Raw genomic sequence first — 21922 nt, 5'->3', positions numbered from 1 at the left:
TCTGTCTGGGCAGCAGCCTGGCCCCACTGGAGCACGGGGCACACCGCTTGTATGTCTCCTGGAAGACTGAACGCAGTCCACCACCACATCACCAGTGCCTGGAACACACATCACCAGCACCTCACACACAGCTGGTGCTCCAAAAGAGGACTTCCATTTCTTTCTGGTCTAAGGGGCAAAGAATAACCCAGACTTCACTGTTTCTTATTTAAATTTATTCAGCTCTTCCATTTCTTGGGCCATGGAAAGTCCAGAAGGTGCTTAAAGGGGAGCCTGGGCCGGTGATGACTAGGCCTGACTCACACAGGAGAATTGGGGAACCGGAGCCCTGGGGCCGCACAGAATTCCCAAGGCCTTCCCCATGTGAGTGTCTGTGCTACTGTGATGCCACCATTAACCTTCCAGTGGCCATGCAAGCTGGTATATCAGTGGTCACCAAAAACTCAATCTGACCCCAAAAACCTGCCCTCCATAAGGAGAGGCTACTGCTGGGCAGCCCCAGACCCAAGTGGTAAATCTTCCTCAGCCTTAGACTCTCTGGTCTTTAAAGACATTATCTTCAAATTATCCCGTCCCACCTCAATGCCCCTCTGAAGTCCAATGAGGAATTTGTGCCCAGAAGACTAAAAGACTGTCCCTGAGTTTCACATTAAAACCCAATGTCTCCTCTCTTGACTTTTATTGCCGAAGGGGGTTTCTCCATTCCAACAACCTGACTAGGTTCAGCTGGAGGTGCCTTGCACTGGGGGAGCAATACACAGAACACACAGTATGTGAGTGCTGATCAACTCCTCAGTGCGATCTTCTCCAGCTGGCCATCATAACCACCTCATTGGCCCAATGCCCTGGACCTCCCTCTTGCACATCTCACCCCCTCCTCAACCAAGATTCTGAGAGATTTACAACTCTGTCGTGAATGGCCCGCCTGTTTATTCCATTACTGGCCTTCACATAACTCTTATGTGTGATTTTACGGGAAATTAAGCAAGAAATAAACCTATCTTAAAAACATATTTGTATATACAGGATAAATTGTATACTTTTTAGCAAATATTTAAAAATAGCTAGCCACTGTTCTTACTTCTTGTAAGTTTTCCAATCAGCCAAGACAAGAATTTAGAACATATTTAAAGGAGAACATTTGTTGGACACTGAATATAAACTATTGAAATAAGGGTCATACATAATACACTGGGACCCTTGAAACACTTAGCTATTCAAAATCAAGACGCTTTAAAAAAAAATGACTACACTGATGGTGGAAGTTTTGCATGCAAAAACTGAATTACTGAAAAAGTTGTGCCAAGTGAAATAAGCCAGGTACGGACAGACAAATAGTATACGAGTCCACTTGTATGGGGTACCTAGCGCGGTCAAATTCATAGAGACAGAAAGTAGAATTGTGGTAGTTAGGGGTTGGGAAGTGTGGGGAATGGGTAGTTAGGATGTAATGGGTGCAGAGTTTCAGCTTGGGAAGATGAAAGAGTTCGAAGCTGGATGGTAGAAATGGTTGCACAACAATGTCAATGTACTAAATGCCACTGAACTGCACATTTTAAAATGGTTAAGATGGTAAATTTTATAACGTGTTTTTTTTAACCTTTGAGTGGAGCAAATTGTTTACACTCATATTAAAATGAGGCTACCCGGAGCATTGTGCTGTTTAATTAAGAACTACCCTGATCGTAATTTTTTTTTCATTATCATCTACATTTACTTTTCTAAATTTGTAACTTAGAAACTGCTGTCAGAATATAATGTCAGTTCCATTTCTTTCACTGTGTTCACGCTCACTGTTTAAAAGCTAACTGGAACCCCAGTGTAAGCCTCACCAAGGTGATTCACGTAAGATGCAGGGAGGGAGTACGTCTGTCAATGACTGTCTTACAAGTGCATGCCAGGCTGCACCTCACTGTGGGACACTTGAATGAGATACTCAAGCACAATTAAACTGTTTTCAATTCTTGACTTCAGTTCCTGGAAATATTCAGAATCAACTACAATAATGCCAAATCAATGACAACCCCCTCCAAATTTTTAAGTGTTAGTTTTTATTATAAAGTTATACCTGATCATAAAGGAAATATTTAAAATAGAAATGATAGTGCAATGACCCCAAATCCTACCATGATGACAAAAACATTGTATTTACATGGACTTCTTTCAGCTTGCTTTTTTAATCTTTCAAACATTATATGAAGATCTATATCTTCTGTTTCTTATTTGGTATCATTTATTAAGAGAAAGTATGACCTTTGTATGAACTGCCCACCTCACAGAGAGTACAAATGAGGCAACTCCAAATTACTCTGAATATTACTTCATAACAATAAAGGGAGGACATTTCCCGAACACTGCGCTGGGCCCGGTTCAAAACTAAGTTCCTGAAGTGGATTCTTTTGTCTCACTTGGTCAGCATCCTATGAGGTCAGTTCTAAATGCTCTTCCACAACTTTTCACGGACCACCCTCCCGCAGAGCTCACCCCTGCCTCAGTCTTTGCTCCTGCTCTCCTCCACCCCGGTAACTCACCTCCAGGGCCAACGTGTCCCTGACTGGATTCCAGGCTCTGCTCAGAGAGGCTGTTCCTGTCGATGGCTCCCATCACTCACTAAGCCCTTATCCTGATGGAGGTTTTCTTCACAGCCCTTAGCATGTCCCCCCATGGCATCACATGTCTCTGCTTATTACCTGACTGCCTGCCTCCTCCGTGGGACAGAACTGGTAGGTGGACAGAGACTCTGCTACCGCAGCTCCATCACTCCACTCATATATCACTAACTAATAGCTCATGGATGAGGAACCTGAGAAACCGGGAGCTTCAGCACTTGCCCAAGTTCAATACCTACGAAGCGAGAGAGCCAGCATCTGACCTGGCAGCCTTCATGTGCATTTCAAGGTCTGAATAGTTGCCACCTTGGATGACGCCTACCCGCTTCACCAGATGATGTGCTCCCGTGGGAAGATCATTGTATGGCTTTCGAGAAGCAAATATGGGGGCTGCTTCTCTCACGTGATGCCTGGGGCAAGTTTAATTTCTCTGAACTTCAGTCTCCTAGGGTATAAAATAGAGATAATGCCACCCAATCTCCCAGGGTCTTCATGAGGATTAAGTGATACACAGCAAAAAAGCAAACTTTGTCAACTGCTAAGTGTCATTTACATATACAAGCTCAGTTTGCTTTATAAAAGAGAATTATCAGAATGTACTATACTGCCCCATGCCTGTGATTTAGATGTTTTTGCTCTTTTTTAAAGAACAAAGCATACAAGGAAGCTGAATTTGATGATATAATGTGCTGAGTCTGATGCACTAAATTTTGTATTATTTTTTGAGTACTAATTTCCAGAAAGTCAATAATAAGTGCTGGAAAACATGGTCTTATAGGATGTCTTCTTTGGCAATCCGAGAACAATCTCACCAGACTGGGAGTGTGGGGTGCATTCGGTGATGACTCCCCAGCATCTCCAGCAGTGCCTGGCACATAGCAGGTGTTCAATAAATATTTGTTGAATGCTGACAAGATTCAAAGAATGAATGAGATAATTAGACAACTGTCTGACTATTCTGTGCCAAAAATATTACTCACTACATACACACTGAAATTTAGTAAGGAAAAAAATATCATTTCAAGCCCTTTTTAGTCTTCTCTTCACTCACTAAGCCCCGTATAAGTCCTGAAGTGTAGATAAGCAGAGACGCCTTCCCTAGCAGGAGCAAAACACACCTGATGAATGCACCCAAAAAGAAAACTTCAATTCCTTTGTCTCTCCCTCCATCATGTTCCCAAATGTGAAACTGACTCTACACAAATACAGAGTCAATTTTTTCTATTTTCTGGGTCATCACACTAAGAGTGCATATTGCTCCTCCAGCCTGGCACTTCCCTCTCTCTTTCTTTCATATGAACACCCAGAGAAATGATTCAATCCTCAGTCATTGCATCTCCATAAAGATCAGAAACAACACGGTTCTCAATTTGCAATATGTAAAGCTTGAATGTGGGAAGCTAAATGAGCTTCCCGCTAGATGCATGATCTGCTACTTAGAAAAGCACTAAGCATAATGTTTTGTTTTCCCAGCACTAGGACCCAAATTCACTTAATTATAGGCTTTTTAGAGGCATGGCATCTTAAGGAGACAATGTTGTGTAGAAATAAAAACCAGCTTTATGAGTATCAAATGCCTATGGCTATAAGCTACCTTTATATTTCTTATATTATAAATGGATTTAGTGTTTATCTTTTAAAATATAAAACAGGGTCACATATTCTTATTCATAAACTATGGAACTTGTAAACTATTTTATAGAACTGGAACACTAAGTTACACGTTATATTCTAATAAAATATAAAAACATCAACCATATCATAGCAAATGAGCATAAACTTGGTGGCTTGAAACAACAAAAATGTATTATCTTTCAGTCTGTAGGTTAGAAGTCTGAACAGGGTCTCTCACTGGGCTAAAACCAATCTTTTTCACTAGACTGTAAGGTCTCTGAAATAAGGACCTATACATTATCTTTACTCATCCTGGAAACATCTTTTGCGAACCTACTAAGTTCTAAAAATTGTGCTATGCATTGAGGGTACAAAGACAGCCCCAGGAAACATATGGTCTGGTACAAAATCAGATCTATCGGAACCTCTCAATAAATGTGAATTGGATTAAGTTATGTCAAAGGTTCAGGAATGTCAATACAACAGTAAGGTTCAGAGTAATGTAATTGTAAATTCTGCTTTCTTTTTGTAGATCATGCAAAGTAAGATGACAGGCCTTTTTATTGGAGGAAAACAGTACTGATTTTATTACATTAGGTTTTGAATTTTGAAGTGTCTATAATTTTGTAAGATAAAAAAATATTTTTAACTAATATAAATAAAGAACTTGAGAACATTAAAGAAACCATCAACCACTGTCAAACTATGTAGGTGTTTTTATATCATAAAACGCTTAATCAATAATTCTTACTCTACGCTGATAATTACACATGTACTACAGTATATAAAGTGATAGCATGAACCAGTGTAACAAGATGCCAGGTTATTACCTGGTTATTTAATCAAAGTTTCTTGTACTCAAAGTGGCAATCCTTATGACAAAGTTTAAGGAAGTTCCCAACCATCAGAAAAACTGTCTGATTCAAAGACTATAATCCATTATAACGTAACTGTCGACTTTAAATAAAAACATATAAATGATTTTGTATTTATTTGCCCTAAATATGTATTTTCAGAGTCAATGTCAGAGCCTCAGAGTAGTTATTATGTCAGCATGTATAAAGCTCCAGACTGTATTTAAAATTTTTTAATGTGGCTAAAAATAAAACCTCACACATGAAGAGAAAGAAAAGCAAACCCTACACACTGAAGCATCTATTTCAAAGAAGACAAAGTAATACTTTAATTAGAGTAAATTTTAAAATTAGAATAAAAATTTTAGTCTCTCACTGTCATAATTTTTAAATTCATCTTGATAGATTGCTTCTTAGACTCACAATAGTCCCACGAGAATTATGTTACTAAACAATAAAGAAAATCACAATGCTTTTAATAGATAGCAAATTTATGGGAAAGATAGAAAAATCCTACTCATCAGGTTTTTTCTCTATTTTAATAGCCCAATGTTTGGAAAACATACAATCTGAAAGTGAAACAAAATGTGAAATAATGTTTGTATGTTAATAGATATGAGTATAGAAAACAATAACAATATAAATTAAGAGTCCAAAGCCACAATTATATGCTGGTACCCAAACGGTTTAAGACAGGGGTGCACACATTTTTTTTTTCTTCTGAAAAGAACAAAACAGGAAATATCCAGGCTTTGTGGAGACTACTGTGTCTGCTACAACTACACACCCTGCCGTGGTAGCTTAAAACCAGCCACAGACAATATTTAACAAACTAGAGGCCCGGTGCACAAAATCCATGCACGGGGGGGGGGGGGGGGGAGAGGAGGGTCCCCTCAGCTCAGCCTGCACCCTCTCCAATCCAGGACCCCTCAGGGGATGTCCAACTGCCAGTTTAGGCCCAATCCCGGGGATCGCTGGCTCGCTGGCTCCTAATCGCTCACCTGCCTGCCTGCCTGGTCACCCCCAACTGCCCCCTCCATGTCAGAATGGTCGCTCCTAACTGCCGCCCCCACCAGCCTGGTCACCCCTTACTGCCCCCCTTGCTGGCCTGGTTGCCCCTAACTGCCCCCCCTGCAGGCCTTGTCGCCCCCAACTCCCCCCCCCCCGCCAGCCTGGTCATGCCTCATGGACCCCCCGCCATCCTGGTTGCCCCACACAGCCTGCTTGTTCAGTCGTTTGGTTGTCCCTCACTAAACCCCCTGCCAGCCTGGTCGCCCCATGCAGCCTGCTTGTTCAGTCCTTTGGTCGTCCCCCTGCTAGCCTGATCATGGGCAGCCATCTTGTGAGGGGGTGAAGGTTAATTTGCATATTACCTCTTTATTATATAGGCTGGCCATGGCTGTGTGCCAATAAAAATTTGTTTATGGACACTGAAATCTGAATTTCATGTGTCACAAACAGTATCATTATTTTGATTTTTCAACCACTCAAAAACGTAAATACCATTTTTAATTTGTAAGTCACACAAAAACTGGCAGCAGGCTGTAATTTGCCTGCAGGACACAACTTGCCAAGCCTTGGTCTAAGGCAGCGGTCGGCAAACCGTGGCTCGCCAGCCACATGCAGCTTGCCAGCCGCGGTTTGCCGCTCTGTTGACTAATGAGTTTGCCGACCACTGTCATATATTACCCTTTACCTCTTTACACACAATATACCACAATTGCCTAATCCTCACAGCTTCCAACTACACGGTAACATTTAGTCTAGTCCAGTGGTCAGCAAACTCATTAGTCAACAGAGCCGCGGTTTGCCGACCACTGGTCTAAGGCATCACAGACCAGCCTACACATGTGAGACCAAATACAAATACATGTGCAAGAACAAATCGGTTTAGGCCTGATCCCTTTATATTTTACATAAAGGTTTAAAATACTAACAGAAAGAGAGGAGGGGAAAGAGAAGAGTAGAAAAGGGAGGAGAAAACCCTTGATACTAAATAGTAATTAAACCCCAAGGCTTTATGTACATTTTGACAGCTCAGTTTAAAATTCACACATTATGATACCATATGCAAATTTATAAGATGGTATTTCCTTACTTCTAACAATGATATTTCACTGAGAATTTACCTTCTCACTTTAGGTGGACGGTCAGCTGGGCACAAGTCCATATTATTTATACATATTGGTTTTAAGGTAAGAAAACTGCTCTTGAAACACTTTCAGCCTATACCATATCATTATATAATTATATATCATTTTAGATTGTTCACTAATTGTATTTTTGTAACTTTCTTTTCCAAGTAGATGAATTCTGAGAGAGAAAAAAATCATTTATTATAATCCTTCATCTTCCACAGTAATTGGTATCATGATTAGCACATATTATGGCTCAAAGAAACATTTTTAATGACTCAACTTTGTTTAATACATAGTAGGAAAACATTCCAGTATTTGAAATTTTATATTAAGGCAAAAAAAATGTAATCCGATGGAATAATTATCAACCTACTGATTTTAATACGTTAGGTTTTGAATTTGGATTGCCTATAATTTTATATGATAACAAAAATCTGGACCATTCCCAGAGGCATAGAGAGGTAGAGGAATTGGTCTGCTAGTCTTTCCCCCATCCTCTTGCTGACATCTAAACGACCCACATGTCCCAACAATGACTTCCAACCTGTATGGGAGTGGTTGGGGCACACTGTAATTATCAGAAATCATATGGAAATAAAGTTTTAGAATATGTAACATTCAGAGATATTAAGCTACAAAAGCCTAATATTCATCACCAAGTATTCTATTAGTCAACATAATGAGAGTAAATTCAAATAGAACATCTACTAGTAAATAGCCCTACTAGTATATTCTTCCAAAGGCAGAAGAGACCTCAAAGGCCAGATATTTAAACAGTTGCCTCCCCTCCATTCCCTCGATTATGCAACTGATTGTTCCAGGATACAAGTGGTCTTTGATCTTTAATGCCATTTGTGTAATGGCCTCTGCTAGGATCCCATCCTTTCTGTATTTAAAACTTGGTCAATTTGGCCTGAGACAGTATTATGGAACAACATAAAGAAGAAAAGAACAAGATAGTGACAAGAAACAATTCCTCCCTTTCTTTATAAAGGGAATTTGTAATCATGTGATAAAAATAGAAGCAGTGGAAACTGAAGAAGATCTTGCAATATTGGGGTTCTTTGTAAAAAGTCAATTTTTCCAAGTCAGACTGTAATCTAAAGGACCACAATAATAAAGTCAACTACCAAACTGCTCACCAAATTCAAAGATAATGAAGAAAGCACGAGTGAGCTCTTGTGGATAAATCTACCAGGACTCTGTCAGAGTATCCTCCTCAGTACCATAGCCTCATCCCTCTCCAGCCTCTCTAGACATAGACTGGATCCGCAAGAGAGAGCAGGTGACAATGGCCAAAGACTTTCAGGGTGAGAAGCCTGTTTGGAAAAGGACAGCTCCACGTGGGAGCACAGCTCTGCTCTCCTCTCCCCTTTCCCATCGCTGACAAGAATGAAAACAGTAACTGGAATGGGAGGGGAAGCAACAAAAGTACCACTAATTCAAATACAAGACATATCCAAAAGCACATATATGAACAAACAAACAAAAATAAAGAACAAGAGGGAAAAAGGGAGATTGTCAGTTATGGGTAAATAAACAAGAGCTAGAAACATTCTGAAGTCCAATAAAGTCATAGTTGCTAAGGAGCTCAAAGCTCCTTTCTTGGAAGTTACAGGATTTAAATGTGGGAAGGAGACATCAAGAACATGATGGGCACCAAAACGATTAAAGCTTACTTAAGAACATTGGATTCTACTTCATGTTTGAAGCTACCTTCACAAGATTACTAAATGTAATTATTGCTACATTTAGGTGCATTAATGAAGAACTTTGCAGTCATTAAAAATTACCAAAAAAAAAAATGTGTTTACCTGAAATCCAAATCAAAATAACATGTTTTACAGTTTGAATCCTGAATGGGGCACACTCTTTACCCCAACCTATATAATAAAAGGCTAATATGCTAATAGAGCAAACAGCAGAACAACTGATCACTATGACACACACTAAACACCAGCGGGCAGACACTCAACACAGGAGCTACCGCCTGGTGGTCAGTGTGCTCCCACAGAGGGAGCACCACTCAGAAGCTGGGCTCATGGCTGGTGAGCGCAGCAGCGGTGGCAGGAGCCTCTCCAGCCTTCACGGCAGTCGGACATCCCCTGAGGGCTCCCGGACTGCAAGAGGATGCAGGCCGGGCTGAGGGGACTCCCCCTCCCCCAAGTGCACGAATTTCGTGCACTGGGCCTCTAGTTTATAATATGAATCTAAAATCTAAAATTTTAAAGATGTCCAACATCACAGCCTGAAAAGAGTGTCCATTAAAATGATCAAGCTCCAAGTGATTAGAGTTCACTAATAATGATCTTCCCACTCTTCCTTCTGAATATAAAGGTAGAATTCTTGTTGGTGTTCAGTGGAGCAAATGTCCTTCACTCATCAGAAAATATAGTAAGCACTTTTACAGAAGACAAAGCATCCACATGTGTGCATCCCTGTTTCATCGGCAGAATGCTTTCAAGATCACTGGCATCCTCACAGATCACCCAGGTGCCAGGTGAGCCCCTGAGGACAAAGTTTATGCTACCTCCCAAGGTCTCCAATTCTCCAATTTGTGACCAAGACTGTAATTTCGATTCCCCAGCTCCAGTTCCATTCACTAGACACATTTGCCAGAAGAGACATCAATCTATTTCCTATATCTGCTGCTTGGGAAGGATTAATTGGGAAGTGCCCATTAATCTACCTCAGATGCATCCAAAGGTAAAGGAAGTAAACTTTAATTAGACTTTAAATAAAAAGAGACAAAGATAAACTCTTTGTAACTGGTCTTCTTTATTGTAGTAGCACTCTCACTAGTTAATCGGTCCTTGACTGCCACACTCAAAGACCTACACCCTCACTCATTCAACCAATACCCAGTGAATATTTACTGCGATTAAGACTCTTGTGAAAATTTGATTAAAAAAAACAAAACAAAACAAAAAACACTTAAAACTAAAAGCAAACCTGATGGCATCCATGGATCAGAAGTTGGTTTGGTCAAGGTGTTCACTTGCTCCCAATTGAAGTCATCATCTTCAGCTTGATTATATCCACACGTGCTATATGGCTCATCAAAGAGGCAACCTCCTGAAACACAACAGAATGGAAAGTAATGTAGATAACACTAGACCTCAGGAAAAAGCTATGATGATTATAGGTTACCATAAACCTTCTTGATGCTACTTAAATTAGATTTGAACTTAGTGCTGAGGAACTCTGGATATTGACCCTATTGAACCCTTGCTAGCTGAGTATTAACCATGTCTTGCCAAAATGCTATCTTATATTGTTCCCCCAAAAGAACCAATATTTGAAAAATTCAATTAAATGTAAGACATATACAAATTTATAATTCCTATTTTGCAGATGCACAGGAATTTGGAATAACTGATCTTGTGTTCAAAACTTTAATAGAACCACCCAAAGTGTTCAATGTGTTTTCTATAGAAAAACCATTATAATTTGTACAAAAAAATTAAAAGAAAAAAAAACTTTCACCACAACACTGGCATGATGGCAGGAGACAAAATGCAGTATAGATCATGAACATAGCTTGCAAATTATTTTTCTAAGGATTATTCTAAATTTACCATAGAAACTGGTTTTATTTTACTAGTAATACTTTGGATATATTAGGTATCAAAATTAAAACAGGTTATAAATTTGCTTATAGTTCACAATTTTTAAAGACAAGAATAAATTAAAACTAAACATGTGGTAAACATATGCTTAATTTTGGTGCTAGAAATAAGACTACTTAAAAAAACAAAATGTAGTATATGCAAGGCAATTTAGCTATTTTAGCATCTTGGGGCACAGAGACAATGTTCAGTCCCATCCAGCATCCTTAAATGTCTCCTGTTACTTTGAATTACTATAGTATCAAGTCTTTTCTCCAATGTTTCACATTTCAAAAGTTACTGATTACATTGACCAAATCAATTATTATGAACACTAGAGGCCTGGTGCACAAAATTTGTGCACTTTGGGGGTGGAAAGGGGCAGGGGGTCGCCTCAGCCCAGCCTGTGCCCTCTCGCAGTCCGGGAGCCTTTGGGGGATGTTCGACTGCCGGAAGTGGACATGCTTAGCGCTGCTGCGGAGGCGGGAGAGGCTCCCGCCACCACCGCTTTGCTCGCCAGCCGTGAGCCTGGCTTCTGGCTGAGTGGCGCTCCCCCTGTGGAAGCGCACTGACCATCAGGGGCAATCCTATTGAGCGGGATTGGGCTGAAACTGGCTCTCCGACATCCCCCAAGGGGTCCTGGATTGCAAGAGGGCACAGGCCAGGCCAAGGGAACCCACCATTGCACAATCGGGGCTGAGGAGGGACCATGGGTGGGCTCTAGGGCATGACCGACCTGTCTTGCTCAGTCCCAACTGGCAGGACCCCAACAGCAAGCTAATCTACCAGTCAACTGTCTGCCCCCTGGTGGTCAGTGCACATCATAACGACTACTCAATGGGTCAACTGTCTGCCCCCTGGTGGTCAGTGCACATTGCAGCAAGCAGTTGAATGGCCTTAGCATATCATTAACATATTATGCTTTGATTGGTTGAATGAACTACTGGATAACCGGACACTTAGGATATTAGGCTTTTATTATAGAGGATTCTAATAACCATTAGATAATGTCATTAATTACATTAATTTAAAATTATAATTATAATTATTATCAATGATAAAAATTAAGTATTCTGATCAATAACACATAAAAATAAGAATGTTACTACACTATGTCTGCACTGTATGCCCTGGCAGCAATAAGTAAAACAGCAATTGTACAACCTCAGAGATAAAACAGATGTTAGAGGTCACCTGGTCAAACTTCCATCCAAATGTTTAACAACCTTCTAGACAGACAGCTTATGAACATGTGAGGCACTGAGAATTTTAAAAAGCATCCTTTCCATGTAAATAACTCCCTCTGTATAAAGGCCACACTCTGCTTCCTGCAAGGTCTACTCACTTATCTTAGCTCTACCCTCTGCAGAAAGAGTAAAAAGTCTCAGCTCTTACCCAGGAAATCTGATCATTTGAAAAGAATTGTCATGTTCTAAGTCTTCTCTTCTCTGGGCAAAACATGCTTTGCTCCCTCCAGTTCTTCCTACTAGAAGCTAGGAAGACTTTCACCATCCTGGTAAACCTCTGAACACTCACAGGTTTATCAGCACTTTTCCAAAAGAAGGACTCCAAGTTCTAAATTCAACTGTCTACCTCCCTGGACCTCGTGCTCTTTCAGCAGTCTGAACAGGGTGCTGGTCCATTTTGAGCTGCTAGGAGCCTGAATTCCCAGAGGAGCGTGAAATTCAAATCACTGCTGTGGAGCCGATTCTCCTCTCCTGTACTAAGTAAGGTAAGTGACTTTCTGAATGAAAACATAGGACGTACATTTACCCTCACTAACCCCTATCTCTTTGTTTTCAGTGCATCACGCCAGTGTATCGAGAGCTTTTGGAATCCTGATTTTACATTTGGGTATTAGTCATCTTACCTAGACTTGGGTATGTGCCAATTTGATAAGCATGCTTTCTATGTCTGCCACCAAATCACTGGTTAAAAACAAACACACACAAAAGTTAAACAGGGCAGAACGAGGGAGCTCAGACCCTTTTAAAAGGCCTATACTAGCTTTCTAACTTTCTCTTAGTTGTGCTCTCCAGGCATGATGGTGAAATTAATGGCTTCAGATGCTGTGTTTTGTAACACATTTAACAGAACTGGGCAATTAAACAATCCACTGGGAACAGAAATATACTACAAAAATACAGCATCAAATTAATATTTCAGCTTGACAAGTGGTAGTTTATACTGCCCTCTCACTCAGTTTTAACAAGTTCAAAGAAACAAAATGGATTTGTTTAAAGCACGTAATACTAACAACTTTCGACTTTGGAGTGAGAAATGTTACAAGACAATGCAAACATGTATGATAAATATGTTCCCTTGGCTGCAAACCCCAATTCTGTTGTAGAAAATAGATTCTGTACTGAGGCCGTAAGCCCAAACAGTGGGTAGCACTAATAATGTTCAAAAAGAAAAAAATAACCATGGAAACATAGACAGCACACTGATGATGAAAGTCCTGCAGTGCGGTCTTAAGCAGTGAGAACTAGCTATGGGCATCCACAGAACAACTCAAGGCTGGTTAAAGATCTGCTTTATGACGCAACTGTTGGCACTAAAGATATAACCAAACGTAAAGGGAAGAGAATGCACAGCTGACAGCAACCCCAAAGACTAATGCAATGCTGGTGCAAGGATATAATTTTCCTATTACATAAAGCTACTTTTATCACTTGAAAGGAAACATAAAAAAGATGATATGGTTCTTTCTGGACCCATGCATGATTATCAAACCACTGGAAAATAGGACAGACTAGGAATTTCCTATTGCCGGAAGATATATCCCCCTGCACACCGATTTTCCAACAGATGAGAGACCCTAAAATACCAAAGGTGGTGGATGGAACTACAATGAGATGAGATTAAGGTAAACAACATCATAATTGAAATGACCATTTTGAGAATGAGCAAATTAAACTTTTGGTGTTTTTTTATTTATTTTTTTTTTTTTGTAAAACTTTTGGTTTTTAAGGCAGCTCCGTGTAGTGGTGGAAGTGAACAGGTTCCAGGGTCAAACACCTGGCACATCCACATTCTTCCACCCCTAGCTTTGTGACTGAAGACAAATCACCTGGCACTCCGCACTCTGATTCCCCTACCTGCAGAATGGAGATAACATGTACCTGATGTGGTATTTCTAATCATTCAATTACACAGAAAATGTAAAGTTAGTGCAACAGTGTCAGGCATGTTCAACCATATCAGTTATTATTAATTCTTAAATCCTTCTTACCATATATACCTCATACAACAATTATTCTCATGAGTTCATTTCACTGCAAATAGTTGGACTGTATCATTGGAAATTTAGTAAGAAAGTAAAGAGTTGTGAGCAATCCTCCAGCACACTCCTGTGGGCTCCTCTATGGAGCATGTGAGATTTGTAAATTTTGGGGGCCAGTGAAGAATATGAGAAGGAAGCAAAGCCCACTGAAACTTAGTGAAATGAATGAGCATTTCCAAAAATAAGTCTCCTTGATTTTCAGAATAAATCAGACAGTTTGCCATTGTGTACAGGAGTGTGGTCAGCAGCAGACTTTGCCAAGGTTTGTCCAGAATTGTCTTGTTTGGACTAATGCCCAATCGCTCATGACTGGACTGCATTCCTCTGTCAAATCAAAGTAAATTATTTCTCTTTTATGGAGGGGAATTGAGACTGAGCCACGTTATAAATAAGACGGAGGAAAGGTGATACAAGATGGGTGGGGCGGTGGCCTGCATCATTCATATTCTCTCTCACAACACACATACTCACACGTATGTACATGCCCACATGCCTGCATCACACCTTATTGAGAAAGAGCAGTTTTTCCTTAGCAAAGGTTAAGACAACACACTAAAATACTACATGTGCTGAATCAATAATAAATGATTTTTATGCAAAAGGAAGTGTCTATGGATGTCAAATACTTAGGTTATCATCATTTCTGATTCCTATGCAAAACTGATGATTGCATGGCCTACTCCATGACGTAATTAAATTAACAAAATTAAAGAAAAGTTAAAATTAAAAAGCAAGGAAAATGGGCAAAAAAAATGAGATTATACCAGGAAATAGTGAGGACTCCACTTCACCACCAAGTAATAAAACAATGTCACCAGGTTCATTTACTGGAAGTTAGCTACAAATTTCACTTTGAGTTTGGGGTACCAGGCCCAAAAAGGAAAATACGATTGATTACATAATTCACAGTATCTATGAGATAATAATATTAATACTAAAACTACTAATAGGGACTATATTTTACTGAGGACTTGTTTAATCCTGATGCCAACCCGATAAGGTAGATACGATGGTCTTCCTTTTATAGGTACATAAACTGAGGCACAGTGGTTACAGAGTTTACACAGGGTCTCAAAGCTAGAAGGTAAAGCAGAGATTTGAACCCAGGCATCCTGTGTTGACTGCCTAGATTCTTAACACTATGGGATAGTATCTTCCAAGCTGAAAATCCAAAAGAAACAGAACTACTCCTAATCTAGAGAGACCCTAGTAAGAAGGACCCTAGTAAGAAGCAATCAACATAAGTTGATGAACAGACCTCTCATCAGCATCCACCAGAACAGAGCTATAGGTTTTAGGGTCTACTTAGTAACATAGTATGATAGCATGTCACCAAACTTTGATTCAATAAACTTGATTTTGTGAGAGCTCAGTGCATTCTAGGCTTAAAGCTGTAATATCCCTGAAAATGGCCTTTATGCATATTGGTTCTCTCAACAAAGTCTTATTGGGCTGCTAAATTTTGTGTATTTACTCCCCAACTAAAAATTGCAACTAGTCTGTGCTATTACTGAAGGGTAGAGCCATGTGCTTTAGAAAGCAGATGAAACTGTGGTAGGCCAGATAATATTTTATGAAAACTGAAGAACTTCAAAAGAATAGGTGTCTGAAAGCCTATTTCTGCTCAAAAGTAATTCTGATGATAATTGTATCTAAGTTATCTTGGCATTCCCTAGAATTGGTACATGACAGACACCAATAAATGCTTCTTAGATAATAAATTCCCCAAAATTCTATGCAGAATTCAGCTGCAATAATTTTCGCCAATTGTTTAAAGAAGTTTAATGTAACAAACACCTACACAATGAAAACAATTTTAATATAACCCCACAAAACACCCAGCCCTGCTAAAAATGTGACTAAATCACTGACCATGTTCATTTTTTATTATGGTTGAAAACTATAATCCAGTTAAATGTTAATGAAGTCTACACAAATTATAGTTTTCACTTTAGAAAAGTTGAACTCTTCTTTTTCTGGCAATAATTAGATAGCAAGGCTAGTTGTCTATAAAGGTCATTCTTGATTTATGAAAATAAAATATTGTCATTTGCATACTGGAGGGAATTTATCTTTCTTCTTGCTTTAGAGTAGCAGGGAATTATTCAGTAGATCCAAGAATAGTATGACATCATTAACATAGAAGCTATAAAGGAGAGGATGGTCCGCTTTTCCCCCAAAGGAAACCTTGTAAGAGCTTTCACATGACCATTCTATATCCTACTGAAGAAAAGACAAAGAAAAATAGACAAGGATTAGAGCCCATCATTTAGGGCAGTGCACAACATTTTTTAAATTGTGACCCACTGTCTTGGACCCAGGACATGTACTAGTATATGTACATTTTACAAACCATATTTATCTCTACTGGCATAGCATACATTGATCTTTTTTCATTTCTGTCCTGTTCATTTTTTTAAAGGGGGAGTCTAGACCCACTAAACTAACTTCACAATTCTGCCAATAGTGTTGTCTGTGGTACTTACGATTTGGGGATAGAAACATTATCTGGGACTATTTGTTCAGCTTGAAGTTACCAATCAAAACTACTATGTGATTGCCCTACCAAGGCAGTCAGAGTGCAACCTGTGTTCTACAAAGTTCTCTGGTATTAACAGCTACCATTCCGTGAACATCTGTCACATGCTAGCCAGATTCTGCTCAAGGCAACATATGGTAATTATTTCATTTACTGCGAATATCCCCCCCATTGGGCTGCCAGTTGCGAGTGTACACCCCCCACGTCCTGCGTGGTTCAGGGTTCAGGTTCAGGGTTCAGGTTCTGGAGGAGGCTGCACACAAATGAAAGAGACTAGACAAGGAAAATACTAATTTGGGAATTGGGGGCCAGGCAAAAGCCCAAGAGAGGACTCCGCTTTGCTCTGGCCTTGCCATCCTTTTTATTCAGGTCTGGGATACACCCATAGCCCTTAGACAGGCAATTTCCAGTAACAGCTCAATGATAGCCCATCAGCAAGGATTTACATAAGACTAAAAGGTGGAAGTTGCTTCAGCTCCCTTTGTCTCCACCAGACAGTGGGTGTATGGCTCTGACCCTTGCCAGAGCCTCAAGGTTGACCAGCCTTCCGGGTTCCTTGTCCACACCGCTCTGCCAGTGAAGGCCATGGGCAGCTTCCAACAATTTACTCCTCACCACCTGTATAAGACCATTACAGTCTCAATAGGTCTCATTCAAAGAACGTGTTACATAGCAAAAACCATGCAAATGTCCACATGTATTATTTAAACTTAAAAACTCTAAAGGCAACTGTCAATATTATTTGTGCCAGTTACCAACAATCAGCTCTAAATTCACATTTCATTGCTTGCTCTGCAAAAATGTATCTGGGCCGACTAAGTAGGTTTCCTGTCCCAGTTGTGAAGATGTTAAGCTCTGACAGCGGTGGGTCTGGAGAGGAACTGCAGGGGGAAGGAGTGGGCTCTGGGGCCTCCCTTGAAGGCTCTCAGCATTGAGTTTCCTCCAACAAAAGGCTTGCAGTGCAGGGGCCTTCCCAGTGCTCCGCTTCCCTGGTGCATGGTGGCTGGCAGAGAGCAGCTTGGTGGCTGGCGGAGAGCAGCTTGGTGGCTGGTAGAGAGCAGCTTGCCCCAGAAACCACTCCCCCAGTGGTTCTGTAGCACCTCCAAAGGACAGGGCCCATGAACAGCTGCCCAAGCCACCCTAGAGGACACATCTCTTCTATATTGTATCAAACTTCCATGTCATCCACTGAGCCACAGTCATGCCCTGGATCTCAGCTCTAGAGGATCTCCTCCCCAGACCTCTATTTCCATCCTGGACCAGTGGCTGTTCTTCACATCTGCTACTCCTTTATTCTTTAGAGCTCAATTCACTTCACACTAGCCAGTCTCTTGTATTCTAATCCGCTGTTAATTATTCTTTACAAAAAAAAAAAAAATCCCTGTTCAAATCACTGTGTGGTTTCTGTCTCCTGACTGGACTTTAATTGATGCATTCCTAGTTTTACAAATGGCTATTTGGAATGGTCAAATACCTTGCCCAGAGTCACACAGAATTCGGTGTAGGGCCAACAGTTAAACCGAGGCCTGAGTCCAAAATTCATACTCTTTCCAGGCTACACATTATCACCCTTATCCCACCTTTATAAAATAAACAACACAACAATGTGTACTATTTATATACTGATTGTTACATGAATTGCATTGCAAATAAATTCCTGATTCTAAGAAGCCAGTGGAGGACAAATGTTAATTTCATAAACTTATTTATAACATACATACACATTTTGAGTTCTGCCTTTACCAGGTTAAATGGATTTATATACTCTAACAATGGTTCTTGTGATAATTACAGTCCATTTGCAGCTATTTCATAAAAAGGCTGTAATACTCCTTGAGGAGATTTCTGGAACATTTTTCTCACTTGTTCTAAATACAGAATGACCCCATTTAAGGCAGCCTTTACCAAATGCATGAAGTATTAAAAAAGTCTCTATAAAAAGGGCAGATCAAAAACAAGTGCTAAAGTACCCCCCAAAAGAACTGATGTTATATGTTCTATTTTCCTAAATTACATGTAATCTCAGGTGGTCCTCTCCATTTTTTTTCCATTTTAAAATAGTGAGATAAAAGGCTATAAACTACACATTTCAAAGGATAAACAGAAAGTGAGCTATAATATACATCATTGTGTTAAGAGTTGTAAAAACAAACCTGCACCAACATAGCAAAGCCACTGCTTTCTTCCTGTAAATCAACCCAGTGACAGCGACATTTAATTGCCTGTCAACAATGAATGTATATAATGCCTCTTAAACTTTGAGTTCCCCAGTGATGGTTAGTGAATCAGACACTAAGCGTTATAGAAATGCTCTTCTACATAATTTAATCAAGCAAGCAGTTTTTACACATTGCACAGGCATTTAAATGGCTAATGTTATGCACTTTTGTAAAAGTGCTATTTGCCAATGGATATATGTTATATAATTCACAGGAAATAAGCTGTCTTGTTCTTAAATTTTCTGTGGCATTTACACTCACTGCATTCTTCATTTTATATCAATTTACTGATTCCTAATCATAAAAAAGACCTGACTGTAATAAGTAAGCATATATTTTTCTCATTGATTTAAAATTTAAAATATGTTTTTAATGGGTAATAGTGTTACTTATTTTCCAAAATATTGTACAGATACAGCCAAATCATTAGAGACCTGACTGTCTCCATTTCCATCCTATATAATAAAAGGCTAATATGCAAATCAACCAAAGGGCAGAAGGACCAGTTGCTCTGACACGCACTAACCACTAGGGGGCAGATGCTCAATGCAGGAGCTGCCCCCTGGTGGTCAGTGCGCACCCACAGGCTGAGCAGGGCTCACAACTGGCATGCACAGTGGCAATGGCAGGAGCCTTTCCTGCCTCCTCGACAGCACCAAGGAAGTGCTAAGCTGGCAGTTGGACATCCCCCGAGGGGTCCCAGACTGTGACCTCCTGACAGGCTGAGCTGAGGGCCCCCACCCCATGCACAAATGTTGTGCACCAGGCCTCTAATCCTCTAATATACAAATAAGTACCCCATAGAGTTGCTACAGGATTGATATAAACCATATATATATATATATATATATATATATATATATATATATATATTCCCTGTAAATTTGAATCTGCCTGAATATAACACCAATGCTCTTATCCTCCACCAATATTGAAAACTATAGTGTGAAAAAAACAGTTGTTTGCCTCTATCAGAGCAAAAAGAGTAAAAAGGGGAAAAAATGACAATATCTGCAAGAATTGTCTGGAGGAGAACATGAGCATGCCTAGATCTGTACTTATTACCGGATCTCAGAGAGGCCTGTGTCCTGAGACCACACTGGACCAGTGGTTCTCAAAGTGGGTCCCTGAACCAGCATCATCACCTGGGCACTTGTTAGAAATGCAAATTCTCCCCACTCCCCGAACTACTAAATTAGAAACTCCCAGATGGGGTTCAGCAATCTGAGTTTTAACAAGCCAGACCTCCAGATGATTCTGAAATGTATACTGATGTTTGACAACTACTATTCCAGACTGACCCATTTAACCAGAATCTTCTGGGAGCAGTCCCAGGAATCTGTGGTTTAAAAAAAGTTCCCAGAATAATCTAATCATCAGCCTATTTTAGAAAAGTGCTCTAGATCAGTAGTTTCAAATATTAAAAGAAGGAAGCAGGTTTTAAAAAATACGCAACCTACTATATTTATTTATAAATTATATAATGTAGTACTCTACATATACAGATTATTACTGTACATACATACATATAATTGACCTTTAAAAGTACAAACTAGAAAATAAATTAGAATTAATGTCCAAATATTTTCTTCCATACATCAGTGGATTGTATTATACTCCTCAAAGGGTGTGGGGAAAACCTTTGGATATCACTGGACTAAATAACTCTTGTTAATCATAAACATCTCTCAGGTGAATAAGGGCAACAGAAGAGCACTGGCAGATCAAAGTGTTCCAGGCTGTACTTTCTCTACAAGTGGAACTACTCAACAAGAGATACCCTAGGTAGAACACGATCCTGGCTGTTGGTCAGAGATACCCCCCAAGATTAATAAAAAATAGAATTTCATTTTATGCCCAAGAGCACACCTGCCATTTAGTATGGTTTTCAGAAACCTATCTCCTGATGAGTTTATTGGTATAAAATCATTATCTGGGACAGCTGATAAAATAAACTCATGAAATTACCAATATGCAGTACAGCCAAGCTATGCTATTCAGCTTATATTAGCCAACCGATTGTTTATTTTCACTGGATACTGATTAACCTAAACTCAACTAAATGTATTTCCCTCAATGAACATTTTTTCTACATATCACATTCACTGCGTAGAATCTAATGAAAATGAAATATAATTTCCTATGTCCTCTTGGTAAAACATTCATTCCAATTCCCTATCATTAGGAATAGTTACTCTAAAATGAAAATTGATAAGACTAAACTTAATTGAAATCTGAGACATGGGTGCATTAAGTCATAGATCTACCAGCTAACTATTCTATCTTTGGGCAGTTTATACAGTGAGCATAAGAAGGGGATATACAGTGCTCAGATCATAGGTGCAATTAACATACCTGACTTCAACAATGAAAGTGGATGGTATGAGAGGGAAGTCTTTCATTTAGTCCAGGAGCCTAACAATCATATGCCCCAATGAGCTGGAACTGAGAAATGAGAGAAATGAATTGATTCTCCCCCATACCTATCCATCAGTCACTGCTCCGTCTTCCTTCATGCCTCTCTTAGTGAGCATATCTCATTGGGTTCAGCATACTTCTTATGCTTAAAGATCTAATTTTTTTATTTTAATTAATTAATCTATGTTTGTTTGTTTATTTATTTATTTATTTATTTATTTAGAAAAAGTAAGCTAGTCTTCAATCCAGAACTTCCCTACAGGATTTTCAGGGGCAATTTTGAACAAAAGGATCAAAGCCCTATATAAGATATGACTCTTTTGTAATACTTACTACCAATTTCCCAGGGAGATGGTAAAGGCTGAACTTGGTGATGAGTGTGAAAGTGTACTCACTGTTTCAGGATGATAAATTTCTAACACAGCCACAACTGTGTTTGGTGCATGCTATCTGAAATAGGAAATTAAAGGGATAGGCATCTCTTTATCAATGTTGCCTATATTGGTTGACAACATCACAAACCAGAGGCTCAAGACAAAAACCTGTGAGTTGACTGGCCTCTTTGTTTAACACCTTACCCCACCCGCCAAACAACTTTCTAAATGGTTCGCCTATCAGTTTCCTTTTCCTACTGTAC

The 21922-nt window shown here is 39.6% G+C and overlaps 1 protein-coding gene across 2 annotated transcripts in view; it reads right to left on the bottom strand.

Moving 5' to 3' along the window:
* PTPRM (protein tyrosine phosphatase receptor type M) overlaps positions 1 to 21922 on the bottom strand; it is a 642938-nt gene that overhangs the window by 459002 nt on the left and 162014 nt on the right. For both annotated transcript variants that reach the window (XM_079785235.1, XM_079785234.1), the window contains exon 2: positions 10168 to 10290. In XM_079785235.1, coding sequence (XP_079641361.1) covers positions 10168 to 10290 — 123 coding nt within the window. The remainder of the gene's footprint in view (positions 1 to 10167; positions 10291 to 21922) is intronic.

This window comes from Cnephaeus nilssonii, assembly GCF_951640355.1.
Source record: "Cnephaeus nilssonii genome assembly, chromosome: 11".
Lineage (NCBI taxonomy): Eukaryota > Metazoa > Chordata > Mammalia > Chiroptera > Vespertilionidae > Cnephaeus > Cnephaeus nilssonii.
The sequence above is the reverse complement of the archived record's forward strand: the minus strand, read 5'-3'. Positions and strand labels throughout refer to the sequence as shown.